This window comes from Alosa alosa, chromosome 10, assembly GCF_017589495.1.
Source record: "Alosa alosa isolate M-15738 ecotype Scorff River chromosome 10, AALO_Geno_1.1, whole genome shotgun sequence".
NCBI lineage: Eukaryota > Metazoa > Chordata > Actinopteri > Clupeiformes > Clupeidae > Alosa > Alosa alosa.
The window spans coordinates 11,446,703-11,469,041 of NC_063198.1; the positions used below are offsets into that span (position 1 = coordinate 11,446,703).

The 22,339-nt window shown below is 42.2% G+C and overlaps 1 protein-coding gene across 1 annotated transcript; it reads left to right on the forward strand.

Moving 5' to 3' along the window:
• The first annotated feature begins 3,447 nt into the window (after nucleotides 1–3,447).
• Nucleotides 3,448–22,337, forward strand: trpc4apa (transient receptor potential cation channel, subfamily C, member 4 associated protein a). Its single transcript, XM_048255201.1, has 19 exons — nucleotides 3,448–3,577; nucleotides 6,043–6,171; nucleotides 7,356–7,472; nucleotides 7,634–7,691; nucleotides 8,086–8,141; nucleotides 8,508–8,636; nucleotides 9,295–9,496; nucleotides 10,653–10,841; nucleotides 11,337–11,479; nucleotides 12,022–12,150; nucleotides 14,217–14,275; nucleotides 14,474–14,575; nucleotides 14,958–15,041; nucleotides 15,350–15,440; nucleotides 16,316–16,456; nucleotides 16,801–16,912; nucleotides 17,153–17,265; nucleotides 18,050–18,256; nucleotides 18,675–22,337. Exons 1-19 carry the CDS (start codon nucleotides 3,452–3,454, stop codon nucleotides 18,810–18,812), a joined length of 2,325 nt encoding a protein of 774 aa, XP_048111158.1. The 5' UTR covers nucleotides 3,448–3,451; the 3' UTR covers nucleotides 18,813–22,337.
• Nucleotides 22,338–22,339: the final 2 nt, after the last annotated feature.

The window sequence follows — 22,339 nt, forward strand, 5'->3', positions numbered from 1 at the left end:
TGAGTGCAAAAGTCTGCATCCTCTTACTCTAAAACGACACAGTATTTAATGCACAGTCTGCATCTTTCATCAATAAAAGTAACAATAATGGCTAAAGTGTGTGAAAATTATACCAGTGTAAACGTTTGCATCCCCCTCCTTTATGGTTATGGGATTTTGCAGACACCTTTCCTTTATGAAATGTTCTGTAATGCTTTGTATTCCCTTTGTCCTTTTCACCTCCTCCAGTATCTTCATGTACCCTCTAGGCAACTTTTGTATCGTCTCAGGTGTAAGTTCTTCTTTCATTTGTCACAAATCTAGAGACACGTTACTGTAGGCCATGTATGGCCTTCTTGAAAAATCTGTGCACATTTTCTATAATAATCAAGTATGGAGACTGGGAAGCCCAAGCCAAAACTTTCATCTCAGTCAGTAGAGAACATTGTGCAATATGCACATCCTAGGTGCAGGACAGAAACAACAAAATAGTCCACACACTTCATGATTTTTTCCCCCTTTTGTTTTATTTGTCATGCTTGGCTTAAATTAACGTTTCTAAAAGTTAATCTAAGCCAAGCATGACTCAATGAAACAAAAGAAAGAAAAGAATCAAGAAGTGTGCAGACTCCTTTTTAAAGAATATTAACACTTTCATCTCTTTAATGAAACATTCACTGCCTTTTAGCTTTTTGACTGTGGATACACTTTGTTTTAAAAAATCTTTTGATATTGCATTGCATTCAAGTTTGGGTTCTTTATTTCTCATATGTGCAGTGGCCTCACAATGAAATTGTATCCCCCACCTCATGCAGAGACCCAGTGTCTGATGCATGCAAACATCAGGAGCCTTCACTTTAACTGGGAATCTACTGGTATTTGCCTCTCCTCATGGGCAGTTTTCTTTCTTGCATGTGACATGTCCAAAGTATGACCAAATAATTTGACTTTGGTCTCATCATGAGACAATAATAACAATTGCGGGAATGTTCCCTGAAGATTAGATTTTGGATGAACCATGGTTCCCATGGAAAGTTTTCTTAAAGGAACCATATGTAAGATTGTGGCCAAAACTGGTACTGCAATCACTTTCAAATTACTGTAGAGCGGTGTATCCCCTCCCCCTCCAAGGTTGCCAACCCGGATGCCAAAACACTACTATGTGATTAGTAGATAGGTAGAGGGTGGCGCTGGCGCATCAGGCCAAAACACAACATGACATGACAAAACACAACATCAACATCAGTTGAGGGCTGCAACTTCACTTTTTAAATGCCAATATCCTGGCCGGACTACTGTTGTCAGTGATATAATTATTTGAAATGAACATAATTTCTTAATGTCTAGTGACATATCAGGGCCATTTTATGATTAATTGAAATACTTTTTTTACATATGGTTCCTTCAATATTCTATAAACGTTAGCTTTTGGTTTCTTGTTACCTTCCCGGAATGTTATGCTAACATTCCCTAACATTGCAACCTTAACCCTTAGATCCATGACCTACCAACACTCTTCCATGAGTGGGGTCAAAAATGACCTCAATTAGAATGAATGTGTTTTATACTGTAAACCTAAGAAATGTATTTAATTGTGGTTAAAGATGATGATTTGATGATGATGATAATGATGAGAACAATAATAATAATAATAATAATAATAATAATAATAATAATACTTGGTTGCCTCATGGCAACATTGTACCATAATAGTAAAAAGGTAAATAATTCCTATTTTTAAGAATTAAAGCTAACTTATTAATGTAAAACACCTGTCCTTATAACTTAACACTAACACAAAATATTTATCTGGTTTTCAATCTGGTTAACAAAAATCTAATTTTAAACTCAGTTTTTGCCCCCAGGCCACATTGTACCATTGCGGAATGTAAATCAATATTTTACAGATATGAAGCTATAATAATACAAATTATCATATGAAATAATCAAAATCACTGTTATTTACTAGTTAAAAGCTCCATAAATCTCCCCAGGCATTCTCAGGTACAGTATATACACACACAACCACACACACACACATATCCATGAGTTTGCACACTTACACCCATGCATACTCATGTATGCGTACTGATGCACACTTATACACACACACATTACAACATCCACTTTCCCTCTGAGACCTGTACTTGACTTTCTGAAAGTTTAGTAAGCAATTTGCCTCAAAAGAGAAACACAGAGGGTAGGCCTATAGCAAATAGAGGGATCAGTCAGGCCTCAAACACTTAGATTGTCAAACTTGGGGCTACAGAGTACAGGGTAGCAAGTCCAAAAAGCCATGGATGTTTGTATGATAGTTAAGGCACATACTCAACCATAGTGATGGCATTCTATAAAACTTCATGAAGCACACTCATGCACTTCACATATATAGGTTCTTCCCTACTTAGTAAATTTGGTATGGCCATATGCCAGTCCGTTATGGTTCAATGTTGCCTCAGGGCAACATGCAGTTTTTTTGTGATTTCCTATGACACCTACATTTATATGTTGTGAAAAGTTGTTGATAATACATCAGTAAATGTATACCTAATAGTCACAGTTGATAAAAATCAAAGGTTCCTAGGGTTAACCTGTGAAATCATTTTTGACCCCACGTATGGAAAAGTGTGGTACTGATACAAAAAATGCCTTTACTTAAAAAATATACCAATTAGATACAAATCCAAATGGCCTCATGTCAAAGGCAACCTATTTGACGAATACATGGAAGATTAAACAATAAAAAACATAAAATGACCAAGATATTGCAAAACAAACTTTAATGTAATAGAAAACCTGTGCAGAAATCTGCATGGTAAATTGTGGATAAATATGCCCAGAACAATGGGCTCAAAGAAGACCCAGAGGATATAAAAGCTGCTCAGTCAGAGCTGCTCAGCCTCTACACAAAGAGGTTGGTTAAGATTATAAAGGGAAGATGTAGAAAGTACATATTAGGCCAATATAACATTAAATTAAAGGGAATGTAAAAAATATCACTATCTTTTTCTTTTCATAGGCTACACTCTTTTGCCATTTTTTATGTCATTGATAGCTCTATTCGTTGCATGTAGGTTAGTAGTCTAATGCAGTGCTTAAAAAACCCAGATCCGAGGTTTTGGGTAAAAAGTAGTTTTTAAAACCAGACACAGTAACATATCTTAAGTGAACTAGCCTATCCTTTTAATTTTTTGGTGTGTAGGCCTACATCCCTATCTTATTAGACTTTAAAAAATCTTTTAAATAGCCTATTTGTGGGTTGGTGTAATTAAGACAGTGTAACACTTGGGGCGTTACAACGTCTGCATCAAAATCAATGTAGCCTTTTTAAAACGTTACAGTTTGATACAATGTTTACATTTACCAAACTTGACAAGCTAAAATAAAAAAGGAAGTTGTGTGACATCATGCTTCGGCTCCTTTAAAGTGTGTTTTTAACTTCCTGTTTGGTATAGTACAGGAAGAAAAGGTAATGGCGACGCAATTGGGGTCTGAGTCCCCTTGTAAGGGGGCAAGACGAAAGAGCCGTAATGGGAATATAATCACAAATATCAGACAGTGCCAGATCACAGGACAAGGATTTAGTCGAGGGACTCAGGTAGGACACATTTGGAGCGATGTCTTGTACTGAATGAGGGTTTACTTGACAATAGGGAGCTTGCTACTATTAGCTACATGGCTAGGTAGCAGCGTTAACATTAGCCTAAACTTGTACCAGAGTTTGCTTTGTATGCTTGCTGGCATATGCTTGCAACAATATGTCATTTACATTATGGTCAGAAGACACCGTTACCGTCATTGCCATTTATTTATATAATAGCTAACTGGCTTTATGAATCACAAAGGGTTTTGTTTAGGGTGTATACTTACAGAAACATGTTAGAACAAACCACAGCTAACGTTACAACCAAGGATTGGTAAATCCTTGCTATTGCTAGCAGTTGACGTAGCCTAAGCAATAACGAAAACTGTATTACTTGAGACAGTTACTAAACTATCCCTTGGCAGCAACATAGTTTGATAATTTCATTAGTAGACATGTTCTACTCCTACTTTGTTTCCGACTGCTGTTATGACTGTAATCTAACAAGCAAGTGTGTGCATGTGAAGATATTGTAAGTTAGCTCTCTGCTATCAAACTCGCTAGCAAGGTATCGTCACCCAGCTAACTGTAAACAGTAGAAAGTAGCTAAATTGGATTGGATTATTATCTTTAAATGTCCACTGTGGGATGTTTGTCACCTGTACCTTATAATTGCGTTTACAGATATGTTTAGTGCATAGTTGTTTTTACTTCAGTACTGCCAGTTATAAATGGTGTTATTCATCTGCTGGTGTCAGATTAATTTGTTTCTATCTGTTTTTAGTTTCGGTTGTAATCAGTTACTGTTACAGTCGAGTGCACATAATGCACTCGACTGTATAATAATAATAATGCGCTTTAAGGCGTTTAACTTTGCTCTGTACAGAATAATTCTCATACCAGGGAGGAATTATTGTGTTTGTGGAATACTCTGCAACGTGTAGTTGACGTTGGTGCACTACACACAGTTAGCATATAGAGGATGGAGTCATTCATTTTGTCATTTCGCACCAGACTGCCTAAAAAGAAAATAAACTTATCCCCTGGCAAGTGTGTTGTTTTCCCCACTGTTAGAATAAGTGTTAAATATGTCCCCTTGTATCAAGAACCATATAACTGCTATATAAAACCTGCAGCAGCCCAAACGCCAAGCTTAGTTTTATTCTGTGTGAGTGATTGGACAGTTGAATAAAGGCTTTTGTGAGACAGCCACTCATGGGCCTACTTGAAATGAAGAGCACATTTCCCGGGAGCCTGGGGCAGCACTTTTTTTGGACATCTGGGCCGTCTTGCACACAGACCCATCTGAATGCAATAGAACATGTCCCTCAATGACCCATCCAGACTCCCAGGCTTGGTTCCCACCAATAGATGGGCTTTCTCTAAAGCCTGCAGCCTTCTGAAAGCTGCTCTGTGGACACGCAGGATGCTCTATTGGCGTCAAATGCAATGTGGGCCTTACCTCAAAAAAAAAATCATCTGAAAGGCCTGCTAAAACAAATTGATAGTGGTATAGCATAGGCTATAAATATTGGCAAACAGTTAGTTTGAAAGCTTGCACAATTTGTGCCTTCTATTTCTTAGTGACCCCTAACTGTGATGCTGCATTCCTTGAAAGTGACTGTCAATGTCATCTTTTTACAAACAGTTTTTGTCACTGATAAACATGCATGTAATAGCGTGAGAAGTGTTCCACTCCTGTAGCATTGGAGGAGTTGTCAGTGTTTAGGCTGTCTTGTTGAGCTTTTTTGAGAAGGCACGTCACGTGACTGTCTATCAGATGTGCCTTGATGCTATCTCAAAGGGGAAGAATGTGTGTGAACATTATGTATGCCTTGACATGTTCATATTGTATAATCTATAATGTCTCAAGGCTGGCTAGCTTGTTGGTCCGCTGTAGTGAATGGCAGTTCAGCATGATGTCAAGCTCTTTTACTCAGTAGTGTTGTGTTTATGCTTTCACTGTCAGACAAGCCATGCAAATATTAGCTATGCCAGATCTAAGCTACAACTTACTGGCCCATGTGAAACAAATGAAAGAAAACAAGACTGCTAATTAGATTTGTCAGCCACTCCTTCACAGCATGATTAGGGCAATATGAATGTGTTCATCACATTGTGTCATCATATTTGACTGGGTGTGGTCAATTGGCGATGGGAGATGACTTGTGCCCCACCATCTGAGCTTTAGGACTTGAGCAGTGAAGCATTTATTACTCATATTTCTGTTACTCATAAAACACACACACACACACACATACAAAAACAAAGACAAATTCAAAACAAAAAGCACAAAGATGTACAACTGAAAATGACACTGTGACGGTGACAAAAGCCGTCATGTTATGTGACATGACTGACTTGTTATGGATAGACATGTATTATTCTGCTCTTTTATCTGGGACTACTGTTTGTGTGTGTGTGTGTGTGTGTGTGTGTGTGTGTGTGTGTGTGTGTGTGTGTGTGTTCCCCCCCCTCAGCTCCCTGAGGCTCTGCTGCAGGAGAGAGACAAGCTGGCCAAATGGCACGGTATCCCAGTGCTCCTGCAGGGCCTGCACGAGAGTAGCCACCTCAACAGCGACTTCACACACACGCGCAGCGTGCTCAAGGTATTCGGCTGCACACACACACCACAAGGACAGCAGACCTCCATCTCCCTTAGAGAGAGTGAGACGAGTTCAGTGCTATTTTAAGTACCCTTAGGCCCCCTGCACTAAATAGTTAATTAATGAATACACTGTACATGTTATGTAAGTACATGCTGTGACTAAAGTTTTAGCCTAAAAAAGTAAGACCAGCATTGAATTGCATTCATTGTGACTCAAGTGTAGCCTGGTTAACACGCAGACCGTATCAATTGCAATTGAGAGTGGGTCTGGAAAAGGTTCATTGTCTTATGACATCCAGCAGGGGCGTAACTAGCAGTGAAATTGAACTTAAGTTGGTGCATTAAACTCTAACCAAATTGTTTCAGAAGTGTAGCAGTCTCGTAAACGAAGGTCTTAAATGCAGTTGTTTACTCAATTCCAAACAAATACACGTCCATGCCGGATTAGCGATTGTATTTGCCTGCCTGTGTTTTAGGGAAATTGGAAATGGGCAGCCTGCACACCTCTCATCATTGCTGTTGTTAATGCAAGTAAATGTGAGATCCACCAGAAATCAAATCTGATGCTGTGTCCATCCTCAGTTGGGGACTGCTCTGTAATCAAAAGCACACAGTGAAGACTAGCATGCAATTCATCTGTTTTCTTGGAAGCATCCAAGGGTGTCCCTGCTGTGTAGCTGTGATTATAGATATTTGAAAGCTAGATACCGCACCTGTCTGATTTCCAGAGTCACATTTTTCTCCATTGGCCTCCAGTTATTGTCCACCAAGATGGCGTTATTACGTACGTTCTGGAGCCCGATGCGGTATCTAGCTTTTTAACATCTATGGCTGTGATGGCATGATGGTAGAAAGGCCAAATGTCTGGATTTCATTTCAAAGGGAGCTAAAGTACAAATGGGATTGATTTCACTGCAGTGAAATGGGCTTTATATGGAAAATATCTTCTATGTAAAATAACAGGAACAGCATCTCAATCTTACATTCCCTTTGACCGCAACTCTCCGCTCTGAGTTTTTTGCATTGCTTTATAACATGACGTTTGACTCTTTATGAACTTGACATTAATTACAGTTTAGCTCACTCTGTCCCTCTCCACGCTTCCATGTCTCTGAATACTGTGATTGATGAGCCTATTTGACTGTAATGATGCCGTTCATCTGATGGGGATTTTTGGCTTTGCAGGAGCTGTCTTCCCTGCTGTCCATGGAGGCCATGTCTTTTGTGACGGAGGACAGGAAGACGGTTCAGGAGTCCTCCTTCCCCAACACGTACACCTTCGACTTGTTCGGTGGGGTAGACGTGAGTTTGCTTTGGCCCTGGTTTGGAATATTATTCCACAGACATTCTGTCTCTCGTGTGTTCAGGGCTGCAGGTCGTTTTTTTTGCTCTCTGAGCAAAGAGTATATATATCTTTGTGATATAAATCTCCCCCCCCCCCCTTTGCCTTTGTCGACCCACAGCTGCTGGTGGAAATTCTGATGCGACCTACCCTCACCGCGCTGAAGAAGAAGCCTAAGAGTGAGTAAGCTTGCACGCAGGCCAGCCGTATACTCTGTGCGTCTGCGCGAGTATGCGAGGGTCTGCTAGGGTCTGAGTGACGTAAAGTCCATGCTTCCATGGTGTCCACAGCCTTTCTGTGTACACATCCGCAACCAAGTGTAGTCAAGTCCTTTGTCTAATAAAACCACACACAGGTTTATCCAAACCTTCCTTAATGCTGTTTTCATTACTGGTGACTGGGGACTGCTGTAGGCAGGACTCTCTTTATCACCCAGAAACAGTCTAATTGAAGGGAGCACTTAATCTAGCTCCACTCTATCTGTGATGGCTCCTGTTATCATTCAGCAGAGCCAGCTGTTCAGTAACCCCTGGGTGAGTCTGACTAACACATGTGAATGTCTGGTTCTTACAGTGAATGACGACCTGGTGAAAGACTGCCTTAGTGTTCTTTACAACTGCTGTATCTGTGTAAGTACTCCTGATATATCCAGTGCCTTTCTCAAGTTACAAATATTAGTATTGTTATATAAGTGTTGTTATTATGGATACGTTGTCTTCTGTATAGCCACATCAATTTAGTGTTTTGCACTTTTGTCCTGTAAAATAATGAAGTGAAGCAGCAATCCTCTCTGTGAGATGAGATTTCAAAGTAGCTCCTTCTCTCATCCTCCAACATAATCATGTCATCTTCAGCATTATGACTGATCAGTCAGTCAAAACTGGTGGTGGTTAGTGAGGCCCCCCCTTCCTTGTGAAGCGCTTTTGAGTGTTAAGAAAAGCGCTATATAAATGTAACACGTTGTTGTTAAAAGCAGCTGTCTTTGTTTTCATTAGACGGAAGGGGTGACCAAAAGCCTGGCGGCGCGGGACGACTTTGTGCTGTTCCTCTTCACACTGATGACCAATAGGAAGACATTTCTACAGACTGCCACCCTCATTGAGGACATACTCGGTGTCAAAAAGGTCAGGGTCAAAGGCATGTTGCTCTGCACAGGTCAAATGTTGGGAGAAGAATAACACATAACAGATAGCATGGTTGAAGAATAACACAACTATTAAAAAGGTAAACATGGTTTTAGTGAAAATAAACACCCAGAACAGAGGTTGTCAAGAACATATTGAAGATATAGAATAAATACAGAATGAGTATTTCCATTTTCAGTTTTATTTTCCACTTCCAACACTACCAATAGTATAAGTAGCAACATCTGCGCCATATGTGGCGGCTTCCAATGATAGCAGAGATGGCACAGTACTTTGTAAGCACGTTTTGGCAATATGCAGGATTGTTGCGCAGTTATGGAAATATGAATTACCATTTTCTAGCCTGGAAAAGGAAAGGAATTTGGGTGGGAAAAGTCTGGAAATGTTGCTCCTAGTGATGCATATACATGAAAAATATCATAGGTCATAAGTAAAAATCCCAACAAAAATACACAGTTGTAAAAAACTTTCCAAAACCACAAAAAGTAGACAGGTCTAGAAGAAGTAATCAGTTTGGGAAAAGTCTAGAGTTATGATTTGGGAAAATTGGCTAGCACTCTGGTTTGGCTTGAGTCAAACATTGAATGAGCTGTTCTGACGACCAAAGCCTCTCTGTTTGGGCTCTGTCCCCCCATAGGAGATGATCCAGCTGGAGGACATCCCCAACCTGTGTGGCCTGGTCCAGAGCTTCGACCAGCAGCAGCTGGCCAACTTCTGCCGCATCCTCTCGGTCACCATCTCTGAGCCAGACCTCGGCAACGACGACAAGCACACGCTCCTGGCCAAGAACGCCCAGCAGAAACGCAACGCCAGCCCCTCTAGCGCTGAGCTGAACCAGGGTGAGCTAAACCAGAAGACTATCGGTTCTTCCCCTGCCACTTAATAGGGAAATGCATTTGTGATTTTAGGAAATATAAGACTGTGTTCAGACTAGGCTTCTTTTTTGAAGCCTCCAGTGTCTGTTTTGCATTATAATCCTTTGGAGTAGACCATGTTTTCAAAAAAGTCCTCAGCTTTTTTAAAACGCTGTTACAGCTACAGTTCAGAGCGTCTTTTTAAAGGCACACTATGCAGGATTTTCACCTTTATGAAGCCAATTTGATAGTAAACGAACCAGCATAGCTATACAGCATAGACATAGCGAATCCCTACCGAGAAAACCAGCCATGGAACTTCCAAGATTGGCGCCCCGTCCAAAACTCGTGAGAATCTGAAACATTACCTTGTCAGTAGATATAGCTCTTTGGAGTTTTTGCCTGTTGTTAATCTTTCACCTCCACAACAAAAGCATTTGCATTGTGTACAGGGGGGATAAGTCGCGAGAAGTTTGCTATTTACAATACCTAAACCTGCATAGTATGCCTAGTTTGCCTTTAAAGTTGAGTAAAGTTCAACTCCTCAGAAAACGGCCCACATTTTTTTTTTTTGATAGCTGACCTGTTACAGGCTGAGTAATGAGATGTTCATAATCAGCAGAAATGGAGACGGTAGCAGTGAAAAAAGTTTTTACCAAAATTACCATCGAATTTGAATGCAATGACCCATATAAGTTAAGCTGAATCACCATATTCATTCATGTAGTTAAACTGGACCTGTCGCAAATTGTCTCGACAGCTGAAGTATTTTGAAAAATTAGCATGTTAGCTAGTGATTAGCACACATTGTTATGCTTTTTGCTGCCAGCAGGTTTTCAAATGAAAAAAAGTGCCCTAGCCAACTTTTCTAGTCAAGTCTAGTCTGTTCGCACCCTATTTTATACATATATGTGGGACATTTATACAATTTAAATGAAAAATCTGTCAGCAATTTGGACGCCTAGTTATGGGTGGATTGGATGCAGTAAAAGACTATGAAACATTGAGTACATGCTTAGATTAGTCCAAATCCCATGAGTTCTGAATCAGCGTTCAGCATCCATCCCCTGCAGAAATACATGGTGTTCTACACACAGGTCCACGTTAGTTCCTTCAGTAATGTATCTCTGTCTCTGTATAGTGACATTGCTGAACATCCCTGGCTTCATCGAGCGGCTGTGTAAGCTGGCCACGCGGAAGGTGTCCGAGGCCCCGGGGGCTTCCAGTTTCCTACGGGAGCTGGAGGACTGGTACAGCTGGCTGGACAATGTGATGGTGCTGGACGCCTTCATGCTCATGGCCACAGATGAGGCCGAGCTCTCCAGCACAGGTAGCTGTACTAGTGTGGCTGCACTTCGGCCTGTATTTAGCCATAGGCAGCGTTGAAGTGGTTTTTACCCAAAACGGGAAGTATATTTCAAAGTATACTTGTTGGAAAGTTTCAAATATTGGCCATATGTCATCCTCTCTTCTCTGTAAATTCCTCCTTTGTGTAAAACATTCATGGATTTTATTTGTTTGCTCTCATTGTCACGAGAGTGACAAGTACATGAGCCCATTTATTGAATGTCTTGAGATCAAAATATTTGCACTGTTTTACTGGAATAACAACACCCTGTCAACTCACTAGCTAGCGGTCAGTCTGCTGTCATTTATGAGAGCCAATAAGACACGACTTTCAGTAATGGGACCTGGCTCAGTATGACTGGGCAATGAACACTCTTGACCTGCAGTCTCAGTGTGATGTGCTTTTTCTCAAGTTCCTGCTCTTGTGAGTGTTGCTCTACTTCTCACCGCCCCCTGCTGGTTGCTTTGTGCTATGCAGAGTCCTCGGACGATGGCAGTTTGGTGGCGAGCCCCCTGCGGCACCGCTTGCCCCAGTCCATGAAGACGGTGCATGAGATCATGTACAAGGTGGAGGTGCTCTACGTGCTGTGTGTGCTGCTCATGGGACGACAGAGGAACATGGTGAGCAGCTCCACTGGAGAGATAGGACACACTACACGGAGGAGTGTATATATCACATACACACGCACGCACACACGCAGCGCACACGCACACACACACACACACACACACACACACACACACACACACACACACACACACACACACACACACACACACACACACAATGACCAGCAGACACTACTACTACTTTGGTAAATGTCTTCTCTGAAAGTTAATCTAATTCACTGTCTTACATACACCTTGCAGCTTTGTTTATTTATACCGCCAATGGTACAGTGACTGCAGTTAAACACAATTTTACACCATTTTAATTGACCCATTGATACAAACCAAGGAATTCTGAAAAGGAGTTTGGCTCTGTCTTCAGCATTGGTGTATTGAACACTGCTCTGTGTTATGTACTGCATGTAATGTCATACGTCTAGACTTGTAATAATATGGCAACCCACGAGCTTGAGTGAGTGTGTGAACCATGTGTCTGAGTCGGGTGAGTGACTGTGTATGTGTGTGTTTATCTCCACCTGTTGCTTCTCATCCAGGTGCACAAAATGCTGGCAGAGTTCCGTCTTATTCCAGGACTCAACAACCTGTTTGACAAACTCATCTGGAAATACCCACCCACCAACCATGTGGTACATGGGCAGAACGAGAACTGTGACTGCAGCCCGGTAATGAACATGACACAGACACAGACACAGACACAGACACAGACACAGACACAGACACAGACACAGACACAGACACAGACACAGACACAGACACAGACACAGACACAGACACAGACACAGACACAGACACAGACACAATTGTTTTTCTTGGTGCCACAAGAGTGTCCTTTTCCTTCATGTCTTATACTGTGGCAACTATGCAGAGGGAGGTTTAACAAACACTGAGATAAAACTTAACCTCTGGGTTGTCTGAACCTGTGGCGACTAAACCCGAGCTGTCGGTTCCAAAACACCGGTTACCAGTTAGTTCAATCAACCCTGTGTTAGATAACCTAGAGTTGTGCGCGTTCACACGGCGAACTTATAAAAAGGCATCATCTATTGAGAGTCGAAACCATGAGTGAAACCGGGCCCGAAGGAAGAGCATTTTTCATAGGCGGAGTAGTCGAGGCTTACGAGGAGGAGAGAACTGTAATAACAAAAAAAAGAGTAATACTTAAGCCTGCGTCCGGGGACCTTGCTTGGCAGAGAATAGCCTAACTGACCCGTGTAAATCGTATGTTTAAGATAGCCTATTTAATGTCAAAAGCACAATTAAATAATTCACTGGACATCACATGTAGGCCTATTGACTGCTTTGAATGATGCTTTCTTAAACTAGCCTACCTTGTCACAGATTGAGTGGGCCATAGAATTCTTTGAGAATTCCAAATGTAATTTTCTATTTTAACGCTGGTTCTGCAGCTGTGGGCCCAAGTTAAACTTTTATCCATCATCGGAAGGGTGAATGTCGGAAGACATGGGTAGCCTATTGGACACATTTCGTGCACATTTGAAAAAATTTTATAAGTGATGATGACCTGCCAGTTGGTGAAACTACACTTTAATGATCCTCGTGGGTTTGTGTCCAGGAAAACGAATGAAGTTGCGCAGGAACTGCTTTAAGCAAAGGCAAACTTTACGGACTGACAGCTTGCCGATATGCTCTGCGTCTCCAACACTACAAAACTCCCAGTCGGAGAGCCGTGTAGCCTATTAAAATATTTTTATCCCAAATGCCATCAGCATTCTTAACCAAACTTAGTGACAACATGCATAGCCTACCCGGCTGAGCTGTACAGCTATATTTAATCTTATTTATTAATTTTCTATAGGCTATGTTTCCTCTTTTTTGTACTGTACTTGTTTTAATTATATCTTCAATGTGTCTGAGATGTTGTTTGTCCATCTGTCTGGTAAGCCAAACACAAATGTCCACTATGGTGTAGGCTAGCTACATTAAAGATTTATTTTATTCTATTCTAATCCACCATGCGTAATGTAGGGATGGAGAATGCTTTTCAAGAAGCCTATATTTAGGATTCAGCTGAAAAACTCTAGCGCTCTTGAAACACTCGTTTGGAAAAGAATGGATAGGCTTTCATGTGATGTCGTGGTCTTATCGCCCTCTCACGGTAAATTGCACGGATGAATATTACATGATTTTGTGCTTCTTTTTCAATCGGACCTTCGTCAAAATGAAACGCCATTGTGTGATGAGTGTAAAAATAGCGGCCTGATTGAACATGCACTGAAATAACCGAACATAATTGAACATAACCTGAACAAAACTTACCCCCTACCAGGTTAAGTTCAGAGCCTATGTTACCATAGTTACTTATATAGCCTGATCGTATTTGAGCGTTCTGGAACTGAAATCCCAGGTTTACCGCTAACTCTGTGTTAACATACCCAGTTAAGCCAGTAAACCTGCTTTCTGGAATACCCCTCAGGTCCCCAGTGTTAAGTGCACGTGTGCGTGCGTGCACATGCACACACATATTATCATAGATAATTTAGCATATTGTGTAGGTCTCATATATGAATATCTCCTCTCTGTGTGTACCCTCTGCATGCTATGCTAATGGCTAAGGTGTGTGCCCGATCCTACAAGCTGCACCAGAATTGTTGTAAAACAGTGTATATATATATATATAAAAACAGCATAACAAACACACACCGCACATTTATCTCATTGGTTCTGAAGGTGTTGGCCATTCACATGTGCACATCTTTGTTTCTAACAGGAAATCTCCTTCAAGATTCAGTTCCTCAGGCTCCTGCAGAGCTTCAGCGATCACCACGAGTGAGTAAACCTTGTTGTCTGATTAGAAACCCTTTCACTTAGCTTTATTTCTGCTGTACTTAAAACCGTAGATGGTTGATTAGGACCTGTTGTAGTTTGATATTTGCTAATAATCTAGAATATGATCATTTTAGGCTGCACATGTTTTAGACCTAAATATAGCATTGTGTGTTTGTTTGTTTGTTTGTTTGTTTTCAGAAACAAATATCTGTTGCTGAACAGCCAGGAGCTGAATGAACTGAGTGCCATCTCTCTGAAGGCAAACATTCCTGAGGTGGAGGCCCTGGTCAATACAGACAGGTACGCTGGTCCACATCCTAACACCGGACTTAGCTTAAACCTTCACACAAACATGAGAACAGTACGTCAGGGGCAGACATTTAGAAATGCACTTTGTAAGTGAAGACTGTCAAATGGAACCAGTCAAAACTGGTGGAGGGAAAGGTACAGAGGCAGTCAGATCAGGTGGAGAGATGATGAAGCCTGTTTGAAATGCAGGTGCGGAGATATCAGTCAGTCAGTCAATCAGGTGGATACCTAGGTCAAGTGATTGTCTGGACATAGAGAAGGACCATGATGCTAGCCATGAAGATGATCAGAGCTGACAGCACTGATAGCAATGGTCTGTGGTGTCATCTGTGATTAACACTGATCTGCCCTGCTGTGTGTGTGTGTGTGTGTGGAGTCTAGTGTGTGATGGCAAAAAAGGCCTCCTCACCCGTCTGCTCACAGTCATGAAGAGAGAGCCGCCTGACTCCTCCTTCAGGTGAGAACCATCAAAGAAAGATCTGTCAGTTAAGAAAGAAAAGTCTGTTAAGTGTGATTCCTGTCTGTCAGTGTCTAGTTCTTTCGCTCTCTCCTTTTCTCGCTCTCTCTCCTTGTCTCTCACCCTTTTGCTATCGCTCACTTTTTTCTGTACTTCCTGTCTGTGATCTTGCTCTTCTCCACTTCTTGTTGTTTTTAAATCTGGCGATCCGCTCATCTCACTGCTTGTTTGCATTAATCTTACTCAGTCCATTTTGATTGCACCTCTTTGTGGTATTCAGTCTGCTTCCCTCATTGATGTGTGTGCAGGTTTTGGCAGGCGAGAGCCGTGGAGAGTTTCCTAAGGGGAGCTACTTCCTACGCTGACCAGATGTTCTTGCTCAAGAGAGGCCTGCTGGAGGTCAGGGGGGACTCAGCAAATGCACACTTTCTCTAAACACTCTACACCATCTCTAAATCAACACTTACTCACTACACCATCTCTAAACCAACACTCTCATAATACACCATCTCTAAACCAACACTCTCATAATACACCATCTCTAAACCAACACTCTCATAATACACCATCTCTAAACCAACACTCACTACACCATCTCTAAACCAACACTCTCATAATACACCATCTCTAAACCAACACTCACTACACCATCTTTAAACCAATATTCTCACTACACCATCTCTAAACCAACACTCACTACACCATCTCTAAACCAACACTCTCATAATACACCATCTCTAAACCAACACTCACTACACCATCTTTAAACCAATATTCCCACTACACCATCTCTAAACCAACACTCACTACACCATCTCTAAACCAACACTCTCATAATACACCATCTCTAAACCAACACTCACTACATCATCTTTAAACCAATACTCTCACTACACCATCTCCAAACCAACACTCTCTACACATCTTTAAACCAACACTCACTACACCATCTCTAAACCAACACTCTCACACTATACCATCTTTAAACTAACCCGCTCACACTACACCATCTCTAAACCAGCACTCACTCTACACCATCTCTAAACCAACCACTAAACCCACTTGATACTAGATACTATACTAGCTATCCTCTCGTACTCTGCACATTATCTCTGGGTGCACTCTTAACCAGTACAGGGATTTCATTAGGTCACATTTAAAATAATTGAAGTACATTTATTTATTTATTTAAATAGGGATGACTATTCTAATGTAAACTGCATAGTAAATGGCTTCCTGGGTTGACCCTACCCCTTCCTGTCCTGTGTGCGCAGCACATCCTGTTCTGCATTATCGACAGTGGCTGTAAGTCCAGGGACGTGTTGCAGAGCTACTTCGACCTGCTGGGGGAGCTCATGAAGTTCAACATCGACGCCTTCAAGCGCTTCAACAACTACGTAAACACAGACGAGAAGGTACCAGTCCCTGCTTATGTGCCACCGGCTTGTATTGATGTATTCAATGTAATTAACTGATGAGTGATTTTTGATGCACATTTTTTGTGGATTTGTACATTCACACTGCCTCAGTTTCTCAGATTTCTGCTGAATCATGTAAGATTTGTTTTAGATGAGTACTTGTTATAAAATCTCTTTGGCTGAACAGGTGTAGCAGATGACTCATTACTGCTTGAAGCATTGGCTGTTTCCAGGTGTATTTTGGAATACTGTCTTTACAGTGCGTGTGCACGTGTGTGTGTGTGTGTGCGCATGTGTGTGTGTGTGTGTGTGCGTATGTGTGTGTGTGTGTGTATCTCCAGTTCCAGATGTTTTTGACGCAGATCAACAGCTCTCTGGTGGACTCCAACATGCTGGTGCGCTGCATTGTGCTTTCTCTGGACCGCTTCGAGAGCCAGACGGGGGATGTAAAAGGTGTGATCTCTAGACTACATCCCTCAGCCACACTTACACATCTCACCCTCTGCTTCATTACAGTTACTTCTAAATGTGTAATCATATGCTCTGCTCATATCATAGATCTTCTTTTCAGGTTCATGCTTGAGAGTTCTGCTTTTGTTGTGTGACTGATACGCCTTCATTGGGCTGTAAAATAACACCTATCCAGAAGTGTAAGTGGAGTATTCACTGTGTGTGTGTGTGTGTGTGTTGCAGTGGTGGAGGTGCTCTCAGAGTGCGCTCTCCTTTCCTACATGGCCAGGGTGGAGAACCGGCTGTCCTTCCTCTTCCGACTGGTCAACATCATCAATGTGCAGACACTCACACAGGCAAGACCACCTTCAGCCCCATTAGAAGTCCTCATGGAATGTATGAGATCTCTGTGTGGCAGTGCAAAAATAACTAGACTGCCTCAATAAAAGAAATTACTTAAAAACTGACTCTTTTAAGAGAAAGAAAAGTAGTTCAAAACAGAGTGAATATCATGATTGGATGGATGGATGGATGGATGGAATCCGGTCATAGGTTATGTAGCATTTGAAAGGCACAATAAGTTTATGATGCTGTAATTTCAATGGTCCAACAGCTTTTTCATCAAAAAACGCTCACCAGCGCAGGTAGCCGGTTTTCGCAACTTGTAAACCTTGTCACCATCCCCTCCGTTTTAGTGAGAGTAAAACAAAATGGCTTAACTTTAACAGAATAGTTACTGTAGCTGTGCAGCCAGACGACACAATTAAGGGTAACGTCCAGGCTTCCACGAAAAATAGGACTTTATTAGGTTGAGGCAACAAGTGAGTTGTAGGATGGCAATTTTCTTAAAGGCTACTCTGAATAGCGAAAAAAAATAGTTTATTTTCACTGTCTATGGAGAAAAACGAGTGGCTCTGAAAGCCTTTGGACCCGGAAAGAGATTTATTATCCCATTATTTATTACCCCCCCCCCCCCCCCCCCCAAAAAAAACAAACAAAAAAACAACGATGTTATGAATGTCTGTCTGTATTCCACATGCTCCTCCCCATCCCTGACCTCGGCTGCTGTGAGCCTCCTGATGTCCTGCAGGGAGTTTTATTGATGCTCAGCCTCTCCCCCTGGTGTCTGTCCCTCCGCAGGAGAACGTGAGCTGCCTGAACACCAGCCTGGTGATCCTGATGCTGGCGCGGCGGCGGGCCAAGCTGCCCTTCTACCTGGGCGTGCTGCGGGAGAAGGAGTACGCCGAGAAGTACCCCGGCTGCCTGCTCAACAACTTCCACAACCTGCTGCGCTTCTGGCAGCACCACTACCTCAACAAGGACAAGGACAGCACCTGTCTGGAGAATGTGAGCGCCGAAACACACACACACACCTACACACACCTACACACACACACACACACACACATATCAGAGTGCAGAAACACGCACACACACACAGTTTTTATACTTTTATAACATTTCTTTTCATTTCATCCCCCAGCAATGGGTATGGACACAACCTTTAACAATGTATTTACCGTACACCTAAATGAAATCTCTATATATACTGCATATCCTATAAAAAGATAGAGTACAAATATTTACAGCAAGTTACACATCAGTGCCACAAGTAATCACTGGAAATTGTATACACAGTCCTGAAAATGTGTATGGTTGTGCACGTTGTGTATTTCCATGTAAGGCTCTGCATTCTAAGTTTTTTTTTGGCCACTGGAAATTGGTGTTAATGTGTGTGTGTGTGTGTGTGTGTGTGTGTCCTCAGAGCTCCTGCATTCCCTTCAGCTTCTGGAAGGAGACTGTGTCTGTGCTCTTAGAGCAGGATAGGACTTCTCCCTGTGCCATAGCCAGCTACATCGACGAGCCTTACATGGACCTAGACCAGGACCTGCTAGAGGATTAACACATCAGCGCCATCACACAAAGACAGACAGATCCGGGTGGGGGGTTGTTTGTGATGGGGGTACAGGGGAATGGCGAGAGAGAGAGGACGGTGGAGCAATGGCCGTCAGAGCACCACCTCCCTCTGTCCTCTGCGTCCTCTCCTCTGGACTGCCTGGACAGGAAGGCATCCCTCCAAGCCCCGGTGGAGGCAGCACCTGAGCCCATCCGGGCCCCCACTACAGAGCCCCCTCCACTGGGCATGCTTATGCACGGCTGGGGCTTGGAGGCCAACAGCACCACACCTACCCACTGGAAGATTTGTACCCCCCCACCAGCTGAAGCCCGCCAGCCATCTCAAAACCAGTGGCCACTCATTCATCACACCAGTTCCTCAGTAGGCATGTATGTGGGGTCTTTGAGGCGGCAGTCTAGCCTGGCCTCCTGCTGTACTATAAGTGGTTTGCTCTTGGTGAAAATCATAAGAAGCCTTTTTATATAATACATAAACTATCTATTCAAATAAAGTAAACAGATAAGGTCTGATGCAGTAAATGGGCTAGTTTAAAAAGGACAAATGGGGTTGGGGGGATTTTCTGTTCTTCGATGTTCTCCGCATATAGAGTCTCAGATGCATGTAGAGGTTCCGTGTGTGTGTGTGTGTGGCTGATTTTGTCTTGATCACAGTCAGTGACCAGGTGTCCAACATGCCTCAAGAGGAGCTATCCAATCTGGGCTCATGCTCTCTCCAGCCGTGTGTGTGTGTGTGCGTGTGTGTGTTTGATGTGTGACGATCATTGATGAGGTGTGGAGCAGAAACATCTGGTGCTTGTTACTTATTGCCATGGCCATTGTAGAGTCTGAGTGGTTTCTACGGTAACAGACCGACTCCTGAGTCTTATAACTTATAACACTCACCCAGGTCCATTGTTTTATCATAGACATGTCAGAATTGCATTCTGAAATGTATTAGTCATTAGCTTTGCTATTTTTAGTATATTTTGATACATTGTTTAGATTTTTTTGGTGCCACAAGAATCCTCTTCTTGTTCCCTAAATGAATCCTTCATGGCTCATATTGAGGTTATTATGCAGCTCCTCAGTTTTAACAGCACACACGTGTACACACACACACACACACACACACACACACACACACACACACACACACACACACACACGCACACACACACGCACACGCACACCCCACCCTTGTTTGAGTCCACAGATTCATCCTCAGACTGTGTCGTAGACAATCTGATTCTGTGTCAGCTGATTGGCTGAAGACTCTGTGACCCCTTCGCTCCAGACATGGTTCCCTTAGCAAACTGCCCGTTTTCTTTTCTTTTTTCTTTTCATGATGTTGAATACTTAGGGCTGAAAAGGAAGAAATGTAAACTACCTCGTTATTTTTTGTTGTTCCTCCTTTTCTCTCTCTTTCTTGGCTCACTTTAGCTGTGTTCATACACATGGGGCTTGTGTTGTTGTGCACCTGTTGTTTTGTGTGTGCGTGCTTTATTTCACCTTGGTGCTTTACTGACGCTATGGAACAGTAGTTTCAGCTCATCCCATTCACAACTTTCCCTATTCCCATCCCTGAAGTGTGTGTGTGTGTGTGTGTTCCTCACTGTGTTTGGTCACTCAGCGGATGTTATCCTTTGGGTGTCTTCACGCTGGCAGCACTTTTTTTTTTATTATGCAATTGGTCACTTCACACCACTTTTATGTTTTTGCTCAGCCCCTGTGGCTGTTGCATTTGTAAAGGTTGAAGTTGAAGAGAGTCAGAGCCCAGTGTGCCTGCTGGTGTCCGCTCACCGCTCGTTTTGTGCGTAACTTAGGGTCACTGCCAGTGGTTTGTAGAGGACTGGTCATCACACCAGCTGCTTTGTCTGGATGTGTGGGGGGGAAGTCTCATCTTCTGCTGTTCTGGGCCCCTGCTCCTGTCGCCATAAGATGCTTATTTTTGCGTTTTGCCAAGTACTCTTTATCTTTGTTTTTCTGTAAGTTTGGTCATTTAGTGAACATTTTAATGGACTTTTTCTCTGCCTGTTGGCTGAGATCCTTTCTGTTCTCATCTGTACATTTTAAAATTGTCTTTTTAATTGATAATTTGGGGGGGATTTCAGTGTCGTCCTTAGCTGCTAATCATGGTCAAAAGGGTGGTAAATTGAATGTCAATCCCCATTCTGTGTCACATCAGACTTCTTCATTGCAAAGATGTATGTAGTATTTTGGTTTGGTCAGAAATTAAATCGCTTTAAACCTACTATAATAATATAACTCTGAAGGAATGGTGACGAGCTTATGGTTCCCTGTATTTCTGTGCTTTCTGTGATTTTTGTTTTAAATGTTTTTTTGCATTTAAAAAGATTTGTAGAATGCTCTGGAATATTCTGAAACATTGCACCCTTAGCAGAATGACAACATTGTTGTAAGTGTGAAGCCTACATGCTGCAGTTTTAAGCACGTATCATACCAACCATAGTCCTGGGCCAGCTGGTGCTTCATGGCCATACGTATGTTGACCAGCTAACTGCATACAACAAACAGTCTGCATCTTGCAGGCATAGTGCTACTCATCCACTGTTGTCAGTCCGGTTCAATATGTGTACCGGTACTTACACACCCCAAGAAGACATGTTAGGGGTGTTTTGTTTCTTTATGGATGACAACAGCAGGTACTCATCTGTTTTGATGTGATGGACGATGTGGACCCTCTCTGACCTGTTTGCATGTGCACAGAACAAAGTATATATCACAGACCTGCATTACAACATGCTGGTAAGGCTTTGCCTAATTGTGTGAGTGTGAGTGTGAGTGTGAGTGTGAGTGTGAGTGTGAGTGTGTGTGAGTGTGAGTGTGAGTGTGAGTGTGTGTGTGTGTGTTTCCCTTTTCCCAACAACCGAAGTAATCATTTTAAAATGGTGGCTGTTATTTTATACTTTTTTTCTTCCTCCCTTGCTGCTAAATACGGTTAAGAATCCCTTGTACTTTTGTTTGGGGTTGAGCCCATTGAAATTGAAGAATTTAATATGGTCTGCACACCAACATGAGCAAGCAGTTTCCCCATCAACCATCTCCCCCTCCCCCCATCCTGCATCAGATACCCCCCTCCACCCTTTCCCCCCATCTTTGTTTCCCATCCTGACTCTGATTTTTGGTTAAACTCAACTGTATAATATTGTAAATGTAATGTAAGAATGGAAAATCACAATAAATTTTCACAAACATTAAAATTGTGAGCTTTTTTTCTCCTCCTCTATCCCTCTCGGTCAGATTTTGATTGCATGTGATTACCATCTGCAAGGAAACTCCAGTGTTGCTCTCCCAGAAAGAGTGTACGCATAAAACAGCCCCATCTTAACTACAATTCCTGTGTTGCTCTCCCAGAAAGAGTGTACGCATTAAACAGCCCCATCTTAACTACAATTCCTGTGTTGCTCTCCCAGAAAGAGTGTACGCATAAAACAGCCCCATCATCACTACAATTCCTGTTGGTGTGCATGTCCTCTCTTGCACATGCACTTGAAGTAATGAGAAGGCCACATG